Source organism: Acipenser ruthenus, chromosome 12 (genome assembly GCF_902713425.1).
Source record: "Acipenser ruthenus chromosome 12, fAciRut3.2 maternal haplotype, whole genome shotgun sequence".
NCBI classification, from domain to species: Eukaryota; Metazoa; Chordata; class Actinopteri; order Acipenseriformes; family Acipenseridae; genus Acipenser; species Acipenser ruthenus.
Window position 1 is genome coordinate 18181904 of NC_081200.1, and position 19869 is coordinate 18201772.

The 19869-nt window shown below is 35.6% G+C and overlaps 1 protein-coding gene across 5 annotated transcripts in view; it reads right to left on the reverse strand.

The window, feature by feature from the left end:
- The window catches only part of LOC117416570 (pre-mRNA 3' end processing protein WDR33-like), a 55903-nt gene that overhangs the window by 22178 nt on the left and 13856 nt on the right, over positions 1-19869 (reverse strand). For all 5 annotated transcript variants that reach the window (XM_059034644.1, XM_059034643.1, XM_059034646.1 and 2 more), the window contains exon 7: positions 14170-14267. In XM_059034644.1, coding sequence (XP_058890627.1) covers positions 14170-14267 — 98 coding nt within the window. The remainder of the gene's footprint in view (positions 1-14169; positions 14268-19869) is intronic.

A 19869-nucleotide genomic window follows, 5' to 3' on the forward strand; every position in this document is an offset into this window, starting at 1 on the left:
CCACCAAGAACAGTTTACAATAAAACTAAAAATGGAACAAAAACAAAGCATCCCTGGGGGCATTATATAAGAGGAATGGCATATATGATGGAATGGTTTGTAAGTATGGGAGTAAAACGGATTTCTGAAAAAATCTGTATTATTGGCCCCGAAATGACCAGTCCACTGATAACACTATGTAACAAATTATTATTTTTTTTTTGTTCCTGGGTAGTAAGTGTTATTTCCTAATTTCTTATGCCTCAAAAGTATAGAAAATGGCTATTATTCCCCACAAACTTTGCTTTTGTGACCAGGACAGTGATATTTAGAAATGTACCTATTTCCAATGAGAAAACGGGCGAATTTGTGTCTTTTCGTTCACATAAAGTCAGAAAAAAACAACATATGAATCCAAATTAACATGTATTTATACTAAAGTAATACAAAAATGACTACAAAAGATTTAGAAGTGAGTAGTTTTTCGAGATTTACGATTATACTGTAAATCACTTTCACAAATCAGCCCCCAAATGTAGTCTCCCATCATGTTCTCGTTATACTGTCCTTCATTGACAGCTCATCCAGGAGCCTCAAAGCCGTGCTGCTCCATAATGGTAACAAGTACCCATCTCTTCCCCTGGCTCACTCGGTGCACCTCAAAGAGGATTACAACAGCATCAAGACCTTGCTGGACGCCTTGAAGTATGATGAGTACGGCTGGGACCCCCGGAAGGTGCTGATGCCACCACTGCACATCAAATTGGGCCTTATGAAACAATTTGTCAGAGCTCTAGATAAGGAGTCGGCAGCCTTCAAGTACCTTCAAGACTTCTTCCCTAAGCTGTCTGAGGCAAAGGTCAAAGCCGGTGTCTTCATCGGACCACAGATAAAGAAGATCCTGGAGTGCAATGAATTCCCCAAGAAGCTCACTAGTAAGGAGAAAGCGGCTTGAAACAGCTTTGTCGCAGTGGTTCGGGGCTTCCTGGGCAATCACAAGGCCGAAAACTATGTGGAGCTGGTTGAGACTCTGGTGAAGAACTACGGCACAGTGGGCTGTAGGATGTCCCTCAAAGTCCATATCCTTGATGCTCATCTTGATAAATTCAAGGAGAACATGGGAGTGTACTTGGAGGAGCAAGGCGAGCGCTTCCACCAGGATATACTGGACTTTGAACGCCGCTACCAAGGACAGTATAACGAGAACATGATGGGAGACTACATTTGGGGGCTGATTCGTGAAAGTGATTTACAGTATAATCGTAAATCTCGAACAACTACTCACTTCTAAATCTTTTGTAGTCATTTTTGTATTACTTTAGTATAAATACATGTTAATTTGGATTCATATGTTGTTTTTTTCTGACTTTATGTGAACGAAAAGACACAAATTCGCCCGTTTTCTCATTGGAAATAGGTAAATTTCTAAATATCACTGTCCTGGTCACAAAAGCAAAGTTTGTGGGGAATAATAGCCATTTTCTATACTTTTGAGGCATAAGCAATTAGGAAATAACACTTACTACCCAGGAACAAAAATTGTGTTACATAGTGTAATGGAACTTTGTTGAGATTAATCACACAACACAGCTAGTAGGGGTAGCACCAATAGTGACAGCCGATCTCAAACTGGTCGTTGACTAATAACACACCACGTGATTGAGAAGCCTGCACTTGCGGATTGAAATCCATTACCATATAAATAATATTTTAGAACATTAATAAATAGTTGTAAAATATCGAAGCAAATACAGTGCACAAAAAACAAAGTGTTACGAAACAGTATGTTCACAAATAGAGCCCCAGACATTATCAAATTCATGATGTCTTATATATATATATATATATATATATATATATATATATATATATATATATATATATATATATATATATATAAAATACATGGATAAATGCTATATTTGCATTCCGAGTCATTCGAAAAAAAAGGCATAATACCACAGTAGTGATGTCAAAATGGCAAATGTCTAGAAGATTATACTTAACCTTTGACCCATATTTGACTCCTGTGCACCCCAAGACTACTTTCAAACACAATTTTGTCTCGTTTTCAGTCACTCGACAACACCCACAATTGGATTATATATATATATATATATATATATATATATATATATATATATATATATATATATATATATATATATATATATATTATTAAAGTGGATTCAACCCATTCAACTATTTGTACCTCAACAATTAGTAGTCGTTCTAACCCCACTGTGCATTGTCTCTATAAATTGAGAGAGAGAGACCCATGATTGAACTTGACTGACAGAATACAGTTGTGCACAGAGTATAAAACTATATGCCAAAGAGTTAGATCAAAGGTTAGATCAAAGGTCTTCACCATCAAGAAACCAGAGGCATATTACCTCAAAGTGAAAGGTACCATTAGGTGTTGCACAAGGATTTTAAATAATGCTTCATATTAGCAGTGGAAATAGCAGCAGGTTTGCAAAAACATAGACGCTCCCCTCACAGCGATCCTTAACTGGCAAGGTAAAAAGATCAAAAAAGAAATACAGTCGGCCCACTTTATCAAGATGTTTGCCTGTTTTGGTTTTTTAAATAAAAGATATCCTCTGCTAAAATGCCCCCAAGAACATTAGTTTGCAATTTATTGTTACCTTGTGCTCAAGTGTCAGCAGTAGCAAGTTAATGCATGGTGAGTATTTAAGTATCTGTAAACCTGGTGCTATGAAAGACTAATTTATATAATCACAGCAGAGCAAAGAATCTGCATGGATGATAGGAACAAAACTCACCCATTTTCAGCTTCCATTTATGTCAGTATTAAATCCCCTGCCATGGTGGTAAATACAAAATTAGATCTGATTTATAAGAGGTAGATCACATCCATGTCCAGACAGGAGCTTTAGTATATCCGGACAATCATTATCTCAAGTGCTAAAGAATTACCAGGTTCCATCACAATTGGAGAAGCGATTCTCTAGATAGATGTAAAAGTGTGACATACACACTGTACATACAAATGGACAGGTGCCTTCATTATCCCCATTCTGATACTCTCACGACTCCTTAATGTCCTTAGTAAGTCTCTGTGTAGGATGTTTTATTTTATAATTTCGTTTTTGTAATCTGTACAATCCTAATCTTTAATTTGGGACATTGTTTATTTTGTTCTTAAACAAAACAAATAACTAACTAGCTAAGTAAAGAGAAAGGTAGATAATACATATAATATTCTGGGTTTTGTGGCTGTTTCAAATATAATAAAAAAAAAAAAAACACAAATAGAAGCACTTCTCCCTAAAGATTACACTCACTCTGACGGCATTAGATCTTGCATTGGATTAACCAAGACCCACTCTGATCACTTTAAATTTCCACTTACACCTGAAGAAGAGAGCTTTGAGGTCTTAAAGCTAGTAATTTTACATTTTAGTTAATGTATTAAGAAACAATCCTTACTGATTCTAACAACCTGCTAAATTGTTTTGTGAAATATTTTGCCTGTTTCTATGTGGGCATGGTTCAAACACTGTTCATGTTGATTTTCTGTTTTTTTTTAAAGGGGCCCGCAGGAAAAGCATTAGTCTTTACACTCCACCAGTAAGGTATGAAAGTCGGCTTGGGAGATCTATCATCATCATCATCATGTTTTAGCAACCATACTGGTCAGTCACACCACGAGTCCAGGGTTTAGTAACTTCATTACATTTGTTTCTTTTTTGTTCAACAGGTGAAAAAAAAGGAGGCTGGCTTGACAGCAGTATGGAAGCCTGTGATCTCCAGTCCTGATCGGTTTGCATTTAAAAAATGTGGGAATCAGTGTTAAAACATATAGCTTGTTCCCATTCATATATTCACCCATTACTATACAAAAGGTAAAATGCAGTACTACTAAAAAACATCATTAAAGACATTATCAAAAACAGATTTTTTAAACATTTCTTTTAGTATTACTAGATAAACATTAATTAAGTTTAAAAAAAAAAAATGACTTTGCCCTTGCTTCTTTTAAGTTTTAAAAGTAAAAAAAAAAAAAGTACTTGATGTGGGCAATAAGTGTACGACTCACTGAAGCAACTAGTGTGAAAATAAATTACTTTAGGACACCTTAAATGAAGACTGAAATATGCAATTATTGTAATAAATCTAAAGATGTTATATGTGTCTCAACTGAAAACAATTTCAATGTTATGTCTATATTATTTACTGTTGGTTTCACGGAGAATGATCAGCACTAATCTTGGATCCGAATATCTAAGCTCAGATCTCCAGTACGGGAGTGTGCAGAGGGCAGTGCCTGGTGGAGTGATTACTGAGCTGTACAGAGCAAATAGGGACTGGCATGATGGGTCAAACTGCTAGCAGCATGGAGTGTAGACTGGGGAAGAGGTGAATGAGTAATGTGCATTAAAGGAAGGAGACATGCGTACTGATAAAATATTATTATAGTGGATTAACAATAAAAAAAAATCATTAGCAGAAGTAACAGGGGCTTTACAAAGGCTATTTCCTCACAATCCCATTTGAAAATATTAGTTTTGTGAGGTTTCTTAAGCTGCGTACTGGGTGTTTCACGCATTGAAAAAATATGAATTACGTATGATATTTAAATTGAATGCATAAAGAATATGCAGAGCAAATTTGCTGCACAGCTTGCATGTTATCAAGCTTCAGTGTCAATTGTGAATAAGCTCCACACATTAGCTAGAGAATGGATCATAGAAATGCCAGGACAGCTAATTGTAGCCTTTCTAGGAATGGCCAGAAACACGTTAACCAAGAAGTCTGGCTTTTCGACTCGGTGAACACAGTAGCTAACTACATTGAGAGTAGCAGCTTCCGGACTATGATATTAAGGCAGAACTAAATGGCTGCGAAAAATACACTGTTGGATTTTTTTGAAGTGGAAAATCAGGAAAGGGAAGTTTTTATTGTAAGACCAAGTTTGTGTACGGTAGTTCAAAGTAAAATGTAAAGCTGTAGTTAATGTATATCCCATAACTTATGGGATATACAGTATGTACAGTATTTATTGAAAATACTCTTCAAGGTAATGCTGGATTTTACTCCAAACTACATTTCCCCCCCCCCCCATTAGGTCAAATTAGTAAAGAAATTTAGAAACAAAACATGAAAGAAACTGTCCTTGATAGCTGTGTAGAATCACAATAATGAAAAACACAAGAACTGCTACAGAGAAACAAGTGCAGGATACTTGAGCAAAAATCACAAAGCGTTCTTGTGTATAAAAAGAGACTATTGTAATTGTATTGGTGATTTTAATACATCAAAATGTCACATGAGCAAAAGCATTTTGTTAGGTTATGCACAATCCGTATTTCAGGTATGAAATATGGTAAAGAGTACAATTATTACACATGTTTGAGCACAATCTAAGGTTCTATACCAGATTTTGTGGTTTTTAAGTATTAAGTAAAATTGATATTTTATATGTTGAGAGGTTAAAATGATCCATCAGTGAAATGATGAATTTCTACTTGACAACACCTGTAATGGGACTTTGAGAGAATCATATAAAAAATACACAGTGTGCCAACTCTACAGGAAATGGTCTGTAACAATTACAATGGCCAAACGTGGAAATCAACAGGTAACAATAATAATTAACAGGTAAAAATAATAGAATGCAGCTGTGTACTAACATTAACGTAATAACTATAGTTGTACTGTCTCTATACAGTAGAAACTTCAAAAGTTATTCAACCTCAATATAGCAAGCAGGGTGTATGTAACCCTGCAAACATACCAAGTCACTACCTCAATTGGTTTCTGAGATATAATGCTCTGTGGCGGTAGCTTTGTAAATCATTGAAACAAAGGGGTTGATTTTTTCAAGCACAATACTCAGACTGGAACTCGCATCTAGTAAATCACAGAATTCAGTTGTGTGCCAAGTATGAAAATATGCATCCAAAATGGTTTATGGCATTTCAGCAGTTGTAGTGGCAGCATGTTTTCAAAAACATACAAGCTCCCCTCAAGAGAATGCTTAATAAAGAAAATGTATTTGATTTTTTAATAGCAGGGGCATTTAATAGTACTACTGAAAAAAACAGCCGATTTTCTAATTTTAAATATCCTACACTGAATGAACAACAACATTTTTATGATGCAATTATAGCATAAAAAAGGATTTTAAAACAAAGCCGCCAGAATATTGTACCATGTAGGGGACAAGAGTCAAATGTAGCACTAACTTATCTTTATCACTGTTCTTACTGTAGGTGGTCTATTTAAGGTAGGGGTACAGCAAACTGTAGTTAAATGTTAAATACCTTTTACTCTAAAACAACCTAAATGCATGTAAAGTACCTTTCAAGTAAAAACAGGATCCTAGCACAGCAGACTTTATTTGCTAATTTGGTTGGATTACAGTATACCTTACTACAACAATGTATGGAACACTTTATCCTTGTTGTTTGGTGTTTAAGAAAAGGCATTTGTTTCCTATTTTACCCCACTGTCTCACGACATCTGTGGTACAAGTGTGATGAAATGTTTATTATTCTTGTACGATATCCACAACTGAATTTGACTCAGAGAATCACAGAATACAGTAGTTTATTAAATAAAGCCAGTATCTCAAAGTGATAGGTCATTGGTCTTTATCAAGAAACCAAAAAGCCACAATGTCAGTCATCTTAGATCACAGGTCAAGAAGGGTGCCGTTAGATTTTCCATTACATTGAAAACATGAAGGTGCAATCTCAGATGATTTATGAGATTAGCAGTTGGAGATGCGACAGTGGCAGAATGCCAAATACATAGAAGCTCCCATCACTGGGATATAGAGGATACTCCATGCTCACGGGGTACTGTAGTTGTTCCACCAATGAGGATGGTCAAATACCCAATGGCCATCCTATGAGTGAAATAAACGCATAACTTAATGAACGCTCAATATTCTGTATATAACAAGTACATAAGAAATAGAAAGTGTGTTTATTCTTAATATCAAACTGCTGAATTCAGAGAATTACTTGGATCATGCTGCATCAAAATTTGGAACAGTATGATTTGCTCAGTCATTCTGTCGTTGGATTTGAATGAATGCACAAGAAAGGGCTGAAGCCTGTCACTAAACTGACAAACATTATGCAATAGCTGCTTTACCAATTCAAGAAAAAAAACTTTGTTGTTGTTTTTTGGTCTATCATGTCAGTCGGGTTGCCTCACAATTTTGTGGAGGGTGGATAACACTTGTTTACCTATTTAAATGATCTTTTGAACACAAACAATACAAGTGCCTGAGCTATTTAGGGTGCTCTGTTACACTGTGTAACCTTTCAGCAACAAAGGAAGGTTTTACCAGAGAGGAAAGATCTGTAACGAAGCAGCCATCCACATTCCTAACTGCTCGCATCTCTTGCCTCAGATCATGGGTGCCGTTAAGGATAAAAATGTGTTGGGTCACGCAGAATTAATTTATTTTAATTAGATCTGAGGCAAATAACACTCTTACAATTCAATTCCAGTCTCCTGCTGTATGAAAATATGAGGAAGATCCCTTGTGTTTCTTGCTTATAAAACAGCTCCATGTTTTTTACAATATAATTTGTTACCTATTTGTTAAATGACAATGTCGTTTCTGAAACAAGCCAGTATTTTTTTAGGGTTTAAAATTAAAAGTGCCACAGTGGAGACCACTGCTGGTTAGCACTTCTCTTGTACTACCTAACGATACCTTGGGTGAGGCAGCCCAAAACTACCGGCAATGGCAGCAAAAACAAAAGAAAAAGCAGACAATTAAAATAATAATAATAATAATAATAATAATAATAATAATAATAATAATAATAATAATAATAATACTACAACATAGCTTGTCCTCAATTGTGTGTTTTCTTTATCCCTTAAAACACAGCTACTGCTGAACACAAAAAAACATAAACACTGAAAAGGTACTAATTTCTCACTGTGCCAGGATCTTAGAAAACTAGATATTGTGCTGTAATGTGAATTAACTTGTACACTCACACAACGACTTATGGGGTTGATTGTAGTGTACCTGTAGTTTAGTTCACTTCAAGCAGAATAAATTCTGGACTAGAACATTTTAAAAGAACCGAGCACAATGAGTCCCATTTGCAGCAAAGTAATCAGGAGATCCAGTTACTTAGTTTAACTGATTGGAACAAGTCAAGACCGATCATGGGAACCAACCCATAGACCTAGCCTAGTAAAACTATAATTAAAAAAATAAATAAAAAAAGCAAATATTGAGAAAAGGGGTACTAATTAGAGCAAGCAGACTAACATAGTCTCTAATGTCATTGGACTAACTCTTAATGTCGAACCTTTTTTGACAAAGGTCTGGTTCAGTACGCTGTAAATCAGCACTAAACGTCACGTAGGTTTAACTGATGATCACAATGAGCCACAATTAGGTTCATCAGTGGTACCAATGTTAGTACAAGCACTTTGAGCAGATAGTCTGAAGAGTAGTGGGAAAGACACAAATCATTCACAGGGGCAATTTAATTGAACCGACCTGAGACCAAAAAAATATGATAATGTATTGGTAGTTCATACAAGCTCCCCTTGCGGGAATGCTTAATGTATGGATTAGAATCTATTATCACACAATAATGTGTGTCTAAAACTGGTTTGGGGCAGTAATTAATATAAAGGCATATTTGTTTAACATTGTCACTGTTGCAGCAAAAAAACAAACAAACAAAAAAAAAACAACAAATGCAGGAATGAAAACCAATCATTATGAAATACATTGGACATGAAATCGATGTTACCAATAGCACAGATTGTGACTCTCCAATTGCTTTTTGTGTATGTAGTTCGCGTTTCTCCCACCTAATTCAAATACAAATTAGTAAGGTGTTATCACCAGTGTTTTGTCGGTTTTCTTTTTTCTCTTACATTCTTCTCTTTCTGGTCTGACCCTCATTTTTCTTGTCATTGTTTTGTTGAATGTCCATGTCTTTATTTTGAATTCTGTACTGTGCTTGTTGCGGATTGATAAATATGGATGGTCAGTTTAGAAATGATCTTCCAATAGGGAAGCATCATGATATATGAACTTGTATATTACTGGAAAATATATTTTGTTTCATGTTTCTGCGCATGAACACATTCCATTATATATTTCTGCTGTTGAATATTTTCTGGTTGTTTGCTTGTATTTGATCATATGCAGCAGACCTTGTGACACTCTGAAGATCTCCCTCTGTGAGGACCAGCTCTGAATGAAGTGGTTATAGAGGGATTGTACTGCATTCAAAGACAGTGCTACAGTACAAGCTGATGCTACATTCGGGTACAAAATCACTTCTTGTGCTTTAACTCAGTTTCTGTCCAATGATCTTTCTCTGAAATAATGCCAGAAAAGGGAACTAGTGATAATGAAAGAGAACTATTATTGTTATTATTAGAAGAGATGTCATCATGTGCAGTTTGGGTGAAAAGACCGTGAAGTGAAGCTGCTCCAACTGTACAAAATTATTTATGGTAAAAGACACGTGACACACACAGGATTAAAAAAAAAATCCTTAATGGTCAATGGCTGATTTATAATGTTTAATTTATAAATTACATTACTAACATACATACATACACACACACACACACACACACACACACACAGTGCCTATAGAAAGTCTACACCCCCTTCCAAAATTTTCACATTTTGTTGCCTTATAGCCTGGAATTAAAATGCATTAAAATAGTTTTTTTTTTCATTTATCTACACATCCTACCCCACAACTTCCAAGTGAAAAAAATATTCTAGAAATTTGTAGAACATTAATTAAAAATAAAAACTGAAATAGCTTTGTTGGATAAGTATCCACCCCCCTTGTAATAGCAATCCTAAATTAGCTCAGGTGTAACCGATCGCCTTCAAAATCACACAGCAAGTTAAGTGGCCTCCACCTGTGTTAAATTGTAGTGATTCACATGATTTCAGGACAAATTCAGCAGTTCCTGTAGGTTCCCTCTGCTGGGTAGTGCATTTCAAAGCAAAGACTCAACCATGAGCACCAAGGTGCTTTCAAAAGAACTCCGGGACAAAGTTGTTGAAAGGCACAGATCCAGGGGATGGGTATAAAAAAATATCAAAGGCCTTGAATATCCCTTGAAGCATGGTCAAGATGATTATTAAGAAGTGGAAGGTGTATGGCACCACCAAGACCCTGCCTAGATCAGGCCATCCCTCCAAACTAGATGACTGAGCAAGAAGGAGACTGATCAGAGAGGCTATCAAGAGGCCAATGGCAAAAAGAGTGCATGTGACAACAATATCCCAAGCACTCCACAAATCTGGCCTGTATGGTAGGGTGGCAAGAAGGAAGCTATTACTCAAGAAAGTCCACCTTGAATCCTGTTTGAAGTATGCAAAAAAAACACTCAGGAGATTCTGTAGCCATGTGGCAAAAAGTTTTGTGATCTGACAAAACTAAAATGGAACTTTTTGGCCTAAATGCAAAGCGTTATGTTTTACGCAAAACCCAACACAGCGCATCACCCAAAGAACACCATCCCTACTGTGAAGCATGGTGGTGGCAGCATCATGTTATGGGGATGTTTCTAATCGGCAGGGACTGGGGCACTTGTCAGGATAGAAGGGAAAATGAATGAGCAAAGTACAGAGAAGTCCTTGAGGAAAACCTGCTGCCCTCTGCAAGAAAGCTGAAACTGGGACGGAAGTTCACCTTTCAGCATGAAAATGACCCAAAGCACACAGCCAAAGTTACACTGGTTAAGGAACAAAAAGGTAAATGTCCTTGAGTGGCCCTGGCCTAAATTCAATCAAAAATTTGTGGCATGACTTGAAGATTGCTGTCATCAACACTCCCCAAGGAACTTGACAGAGCTTGAACAGTTTCGTAAAGAAGAATGGTAAAATATTGCCAAATCTAGGTGTGCAAAGTTGGTAGGGACCTATCCCAACAGACTCACAGCTGTAATTGCTGCCAAAGGTGCTTCCACCAAGTATTAACTAAGGGGGGTGGAGACTTCTCCAATTATGGATTATTTTCGGTTTTGTATTTTTAATATAATTTTTTTCTCAATAAAAAACTTTTTCCCCTTAACAGTGTATGGTGTGTAGATAAGTGGAAAAAAATCCTCATTTAAAATGCATGAAACTCGGAGGCACTCACACAACAAAATGTGAAAGAAGTTCAAGGGGGTGTAGACTTTCTATAGGTACTGTGTGTATATATATATATATATATATATATATATATATATATATATATATATATTAGTATTAAAGTGAAGCGGTTATATGAACTAGTGGATATTCTATTGCCTGCGTGGTAGTAATCATCTATGCTGTGGAGTCCAATATTACATTAATTGCTTTGTAGCATTTGAAAAAATGATTAAATTAATAAATAAGATTAAAAACTCACTATGCTGTTTAACCCCTTCAGTCCTGGCCAGACCTCAAGATCCCGCTTTATCTTAGCGCCATATGTTAAAATATGGTGTTGGAAACACAGGACTCCTAGCTCCCAGTGTATGGCAGAGTATAAATATAATTGTTCTGTTCATGTATACTCAATAAAGGAGTTTATTCTTCAGCTCAACAAAAACAATTCAGGACTGAAAGGGTGAAAATGTTTTGGATCCAACTGGAAGCAAGTGCAACTGTGTTATGACTGAAAGCTAAAATTTGGCATGGGATCTATAAACACTGCAGTCCACATGGCATGGATTATATTCTGAAGAAAAATAAAACACAGAGCTATCAGTAGCACAAACAAATAGATCACCACAACAGGAAAATGCAAGTGTAACAGATCTATGGACAGATAGACGGTAAACTCACTGCAAGACAGTTTATCTGGCTTAAATGGGCCTTGTGGCTTAATTTAAATGTGGCCATGACTAAATATTCTAGCTGGGATTGTAATAAAAACAGTTGGAGCCACTTAAGGTTTTACTGTGGGTCAAACATGAGCTTGTTACAAAACAAGGATGCTTATTGTAAAACCTGGCTGCTGTGCAATTATTCTTATTTCCACCTCTTCACATGCCACCCTGTGTCAATGACGTGGAACTGAATTGTTGCTAAAAAAAAAAAAAAGATTATACCAGAAGGTAATGAACAAAGAGGTGCACCAGGTGGCATTGTCATGCCAAGTGACGTTTTGATCTTGTTGGTTACGTTTCAGAAGTCATTCAGTTAGAAGGCCTTAAACGTAGGAGTTTGTGGAATTGATTTTCATAACACATGGATGGCAAATACAGGTATATAACCTTTTACACTTTTACACTTATGAAACATACTTTAGATATTGCTTTTATTACGTAACATTTTTTAAAGAAGTCTAAAGACGCAACAAAATCTATAGCTTAAAGACAACCAAAAGTGCAACTTTATGTTTTCATACCCCTTCTGTTATACAAACAAGACAAAATAAGGTTGATTGACATACAAAATTGTTCTAACACTTTAATTTAAGGATTTTGGGCCCCGTACTACCAAGTATAAAGATGGTGCAAAAATCAGCAATCTGCATAATTTCAAATATGGTTCACCGACCAGCAGTTTTATTATACATTTTTTGAAAGGTGGAGTAATACAGTACATATTTTATAGCACCACATATGCTTATACTATAACATGGAAAACTGATCTTTTGTATAGTAGGGTGTAAAAAACAGATGCAATTTTCACTGAGCAGAATCACTTGGTACACTTGAGTGGATACATGTACAGTAATAAACACACTGAGAAGTTCATTTACTGAGAAAATGTCACTTTTATTTCTATTCTCAAATATAAATCCCTAAAACAGATATATGATCTAAACTACAAATGTGTGGTTCCAGTGTGCAATATTCTGCAACTTTCTGCCTGTCTGAATTGAAATATGCACAATGGTGGATAACGGCAGCATACTGTGAAATGGCAATTGAATTTAAATCCAAAAGAAAAGATGATTGAAGTGGAATAAAATACAATTACCCTGCTTTTCAATTACACATGACCTTATACTTGCACCTTATACTTTGTGGATCATCATTTCAATATTTAATTTATGAATATTAAATATGATTTCCCATTTTTATTGTACAGTATAGCATGATGGACGACCGATGTAAAACATACCGATACATTATTATTATTTTTTTTGTATTAATTGCACCTATAATTTTCTTGCATTTCATAATTACTACTTAATAAAGTTAGTTTAATAATAGGAAAGTTGTTCCAGGTTTTAATGTCAACATTTTATTGGTTTAATGTAATCTCTTGCCACTATCAATTATGTTATTCAGATAAATTATCACAAAAGGCTAGAATGCTGCTCAAGTTTTTTTCTTCAGAAAAAATAAATACAAATGTTTTAACCAGTGCAAAAAGTGTGGCTGGTTGAATGGCCATTTGCTTGTATTTTTGTCAATGTAGCTTAAAATAGCGCAGTTTAATAAGGCTTTTTTTTTTTTTTCTTATTGAAGGATAGACACATTGTCTAGTTTCGGATACCGTTTTATTGGACCAACAACCAGTTTGCCTTTTGAACTTAACACAATTGTTTTTATTTCTTCATGAGTTCAGTCCCACTGTTTTTAGTCTCATGTTGCACAAATGTATTTATAAGGAAACATTTCCAAAAACAAAATGAATAACAAATATTGCGTAAAACTTAAGTTTCATGTCGATATTTTTATTTTTATAAAATATTTTTTATATAATATAAAGATATTGCAACCGACTAACTTAAAAAGAGACACATGTTGTTCCTTATCTTTTTTGGGAGTGAAACACTCCTTCATACTCAATATGGAGTAACAATTATCTTAATAGACCAGGAAAATGCTTGAATTCTGCTGCATCATTAACCACTTCCTATTTGCCCAAAACTTGCATAAAATACATTCTAATCATAAACTGAGGACCATGTTTATTTAATGGCTGTGAACAATGAATGAATACCCAAACCCACTACCTCTTATAGTTAACCTGTCCTCATTTTTGTACTTTGCTACTGCAACTTGCAACAGCTCTACAAAGAAGCTCAGTACTTTACTGTTCAAACTTAAGCTACTAAAACAGAGACTTTCACACAGGCAATAAAGTGGGGAAACATACAGTATAACATGAATGCATGTGGATTTGGATGTAGTGTATGTGCATCGTAAGTAAAATCAGTACAAAACAGTCAACGGCGCAGTGTCTGTGGTGCTGTGGGATACACATACCTCGCAGGATTCTCTCCTCATGGCACCGCTGAAAGTCCCAGATGCGAACAGTTCCATCATCAGAGCAAGTGGCAAATTTATTATCCGTGGGTGAGAAACTGAAGACACATAGCAGGGAGGAGAGAAGTCAGCATTTCAGGAGGACAGACAGGCTTCAGTCCCTCTTTAGGACAGAGCCACTGGATCTTTTAACGCAACAAACACCGAACTGGGTTCTGTCCGTTTTGGGAGCAGACCTTCTAATGTTAGAAATGCAACCCAGATCCTGTAGTGTCTGCATTTAAGAGGAGTCATTTTTGCAACAACTGGACCCCAACCCCTTTCTGCCCAGTCTTGTGGGAAAACAATGCACTGGTTCTGTTTACAAACCAAGAACTGGACTCTGGTCTGGTTCGGGACAAATATAGAGGATCTTTATATTTAACTGGAGGACTTTCTTATTTATTTAGCATCCTTGATATAACCACAATCACAATTTAGGCTTTGCCTTCAGTCACACTTCAGATGTGTTTTTTAAACAGGCCTAGGAAATGGAGGTATTGGATCATTCTATGTAAATATTGTGTAGCCAGTTAGTCGGAACTAGACAGCTTATGCATAATTACATGTTATTTTAAATGAAACAAAAAAAATACAGCCTTGGGGTTGTATGTTGCTAAACTAAAATAGTACTTCACCAACAAAAAGAGGCTACCTGTGGAACTCAAAAATATTGCTTGCATACACGCAACTGGAAGCAGGTTTATACAGATTTGGGAACTGTGGATTGAAGGGCAGTATGGACGACTGGTAAGCGTGTTCTAAAGGTTAGAGCTTAGGGACTAGAAACCAGGAAGGCCTTTAAGTTAGGGCAGAGGGACATGGGTGTATGTTGTCCCAGTGATTAAAGGGAAGCAATAGTGGTTAGAGCCGAGGCAAGGAGACAATTTGGTCCTATCACTAGGAAATGGTGCATCTGGGAGGAAGTACGGTCTAGTGTTAAGAGTTTTATTGGCATAGTAAAGTGATGACCTTAAAACAGTTTGTCACTGAACTGTAGCATTGGGACACCTAATGAGGAAGGGAGCTAGTGTGAATAGTTTTTAAAGTTATATTCTAAAGGGAATTTGGACTCATTATTAACAGGTCAGATACTGGAATGGCCCATTGTTGAGAGCATGGTATGAGGAAAGTTCCAGAAAACTACAAAACTCGTACTTTTGAATCTGCAAAGGTGGATTGAAACATGGGACCGCTTAATTTGGCTGTGGTAAGAGGCCCCTTTGGAACGTGATGCCAAATATCTAATTTGGAAAAAGACAGCTTTCCAAAGCATGTGTTAAAGCAACACTGAAACCCTTCTGTGAAAATGTGTCCAGACTGCTGTGTCTACTACTAAATGGCTGTAATGTCTGGCAAAAGCTCTACACCTTACATGATTGTTGTTCTGCAGCATTACGAAACTGTAAACTTTGATCTTTATAGACGAGAGAGAAATGACATAAGGGGATAAGATGGCCATTCAGCTCCCATGTGGACACCTGGGAACTTTATTGAGGCCATTTTTTCTATTCGTTTTTAACTAGAAATCCAAACGAAAATAGTGCCATTCACATATTTTGTAATTTTGAAGGTGTAAATATAGTCTGCAAATATTCATTACAATTTATGGTTTGTGTTCAATAATTTAAAATAAAACATAAATAGCCTTAAATGAGGTGTCCTATAAACCGGTTAAAAGGAGCCAAGGCCATTAGTGCCGACAATTCAGTAGACTTTCATTACTTAAGGTACTATAAATGTCAAAGGAGATTCAGGAGGTAAAAGTAACATTGGAGGCCATCAAAACCTGCATCTATAGACAGGTTTCCAAAGCCAAAGGTTAATAAACCAAATGTATTAACAGACTGAGAAACATCCATATTTTCTAGCTGCCTACAGTAAGATGTCCTATTTGAGAGCATTTTGATCCCAACTAGAACAAGTTTTCAGGGAGTGCAATGAAGGACTGACTGACAGCAAGAACCATAATGCACAAACAAAATGTCCATGTTCATATATAATATTTAGGGCTTCTGTTTTTTGTTTTTTATTAATTAAAATCCAGTGCTTATTGTTAGCTATTTTCGAGTTTTATGAAAATCTTTTTTTTTTTTTTTTTGGGGGGGGGGGCTTTCCCTTTTTATATACTGTAGGAAATTGTTTCAGATACAGTAATCCCCGGCTACCAAAGAACAGGTTTTTTTCAAGAGCTCAAATAATTTCCAACTATGTCTGTATAGGCATTTTAACAATTTGCCACAATTTGCAATTCTATTTTAAATCCCCTGTACCTTAACCCTTTCAGGACCAAGCATTTTTCAGTAATTATGTATTCTGCTTATAGATACATGTATAAAAACATGTTATTCTATGACCCGAGGGACCTTACAATACTTCATGAAAGTATTGTTGAAAAATATTGATGTTTGGGAAGATAACAAGACACTGTTTCACCTGAGTGATTGCAATAGCACAATACACATTTATTCTCAGGGACTTATAAACAATAATGGACACTACTCTTGATTTATTTTCTCAAAGTAAATATTTATAATTATTCATTATTATCAGTAATAAGGAAAAAAAAAACGTACCCGATACATTTAGTTCATGAAAAAGTACAGTATATGCTCATATCCACTCGTTTCTTGATATTTATGTTTTAAAAACATATATTAAAACACGAGACAGAATAATTGTTCTAATATAATTATAAGTCAAATACATCAGATTTACAGTGTTTCCCCTTTTTTTTATTCGGTCTAAACAAGTTCCTGTGATGTTTTGTTCTGCTTTTGTCTCTGCTGGGCTGCTGTAAACTGCCTCCGCCCTTTAGACACTAAAATGCCCCTCTCAGTGACTTAACATGGAAAAAAAAACAAAAAAAACAACCACACACTAGCAGGAGGTGAACGTCAGTCCCACCCCTATCCATTGATATGTGTTTCAAACCTGTCATGCAAATTATGGTGACCCTGTAAGTCATCAAAACAAAGTGTGTTTTTTTTTTTTATTGTGTTTACACGATCGCGGTCCTAGAAGCCCACTTCAGTGTGATTGTGTTAACGTGATCCCAGTCCTCAAAGGGTCAACTGTAATACAGTTTTAAATCCTGCGAACAAGCCTCCATTCCTAATTGTAATCTCATTTTAAATCTCACAAGCAGAGTCTCCAGTAGAAATGAATCAATGATAGATACAAGTCAGGAAGGAGGGACACTGCCCAGCTGCACTGTGAAAGGCAGTGTGTTTTATTTATTTATTTTTAAATGGGATAGGGGAGGTCAACATGAATTGAGTAACCATTTCCACTGTTTTCCCAGTGTTTATTGGCTATACTCCGATTAACATTTTTTTTTTTTTTTTTTTTAAATCGGGAGTGTTTTACTGGTTAAAACCTAAAATCAGAAGCCCTAATAATATTTTATATTACATGTCATAGCAAAAAAAAAAAAAAAAGTACAATAACGTACTGGCAGTGTTCGAAATTAGCACCTGAATGTGGGTTAATTTGGTCTGTGGCGGGTACATTTCACATACTTACACACCACAGTGGCGGATCTGTTTTTTTATATTATAAACGAAGTACATAGGAAACACAATTTGAAATAATGTATGTAACTGTGAACAGAAGTACCTTAAATATAAACACAAGAAAGCTTAACTGCCAAAGAACGGGAGTTTATTTTTATTTTTTTACAAAACACGCCTGTGGGTCGTACAATGTAATAAGTAGTACCATTTTACAAATTTATATTTTGGCTAAATGTAATTAAAATTGAATACATATGTTTAAATTGTACGACAGCTGTGCCAACAAAAACATACAAGAATAAAAGTAAACAACTGTTTTTCATGCCTGACGCACAAATGCCGCTGTGATTTACTGCCCCGGTTGTACCTTATTTGCGCAAAATATCTGTCTGTGAAACAGGATCCGCTTTAAGTGGAGTGCACCTGTATCTAAAACCGGAAAAAAACAAAAAAATTCAAGGGTTCGCATGTTCAACGAAAAGTGAATAATTCATGATAAGGACAAACTCGTGAATGGCTCGTTTTTGACAATACCAACCAGAACATATACTGCTCAGAATGTCGGTTGTATTCACAAGAGAAAAAAATAAAAAAAATAAAAAATTTGTGGTAGGAATAAGTAATGAAATTGGAAAGTGTCAAAGAGAATGAACTGTCAAAGTGCATCAACATTGCATGGGGATTTCAGCAGTGAAGGCAGCAGCACCCTAGCCTCTACTAGTACACAAGCAGCGAAGGCTTTATCTTTACTCAAAATCAAAGCGTCTAATTTTAAAACGCTGCTAATAATGTTTAGCACCGCCTATGCAATTCGAAAGAATGGGAGGCCTTTCTCAGATTGTCTGGATGTTTAAGTATTGGATTTTTATAATATCTGTGTTGTGTACAATGTGGTTGTGTAAATAGTTTAATTCATAACATTAAAAGGAATTATACTATGCCTACCAACATTGAGTTCATCCCACTAAAATTTAAAATAAAATAGCATCCCTTCTACAAAAACAGAATTGTATATGGAAGGGGGATTCTGTATTTACATTCTATTGTCATTTTATTCTAATCTGTGAAGTTCATTTTAAAACACATTGTATCAAAGTTCCCCAGTCCAACGCATTGTTTTTGTCATTACTGTTGTATGTGCTACAAATTCTGAAAAGGGGATTCAAATTATTGATAGTAAACCATAATGCAAACACGTTAAAGTAATTTTATTTGGTCTTCATGGTGAATTTTGGTGAACGTTGGAATTTACTATGACTGGAATCAAATTTATCTTGAACCGACACTTGTTTTAATGTTTTAAAAAAAAAAAAAAAAAAAAAAAGGTTAATGGTTAGCAGATCCTCAGTCAGAAAATGTGAATATAAAATACCAGATCTTTTTGCAATGATTTTCATTATTTTGGAATGAATTTGATTCTCTCTGTAGGGTTGATGAACAGAAAGGGCTAAATCTAGGAAGTACTGTACTTAACAGGACTGACAAACAAGCAAGAGTATGTATGTAATATATTGCTGAGGTAGAAAAAAGGCAGCTGCAAGAGAAAATAAAAGGTGCAATTCCTGTCAGTGGTGTCAGATGGTTACAGATAGTTCTGTCATGGATGAGGAGCTAGTATATGTGAATTATTTTTGCAGTTTATTTTGTTACCTTATTTAATATATTAAAACGCACATTGCAACACATGTTAAAACTGCATTTTTTGTGAATTATCAACAAACATTATACTGGGCTGGTAAAAATGTCTGTGAGACTGGTGAATTTTTCCATCCACTAGCCCTGGTAGCTAGTGCATGGAAAAGTTAATTTCAAGCCCTGCATACTGGTTAATTTTATAGCAAGAAGGAATTCAAAAAGGTGTTTTATCTAGTGGTAGGCACTGAAAATGTCCTTTAAAAACAGTGATTGTCCTTACTTGTGAATCTTTATTAGATATGCAAAAAAATGAAATGTGTGGTATTCAGGCAGCCTAAAAAAGTTATAAATGTCATGCCAAGTATGTTTGTTCAACATCTTTTTCTTGATAACTCAATAGCTGGAATTTGGGTGTCCCTATTCCTATAAATATGTCCAGGAAGTCAAGAGCATTATTACACTTGCATTATTAAACCAAGTCAAGGAGGGTCAAACATCCATCTTATTTCTC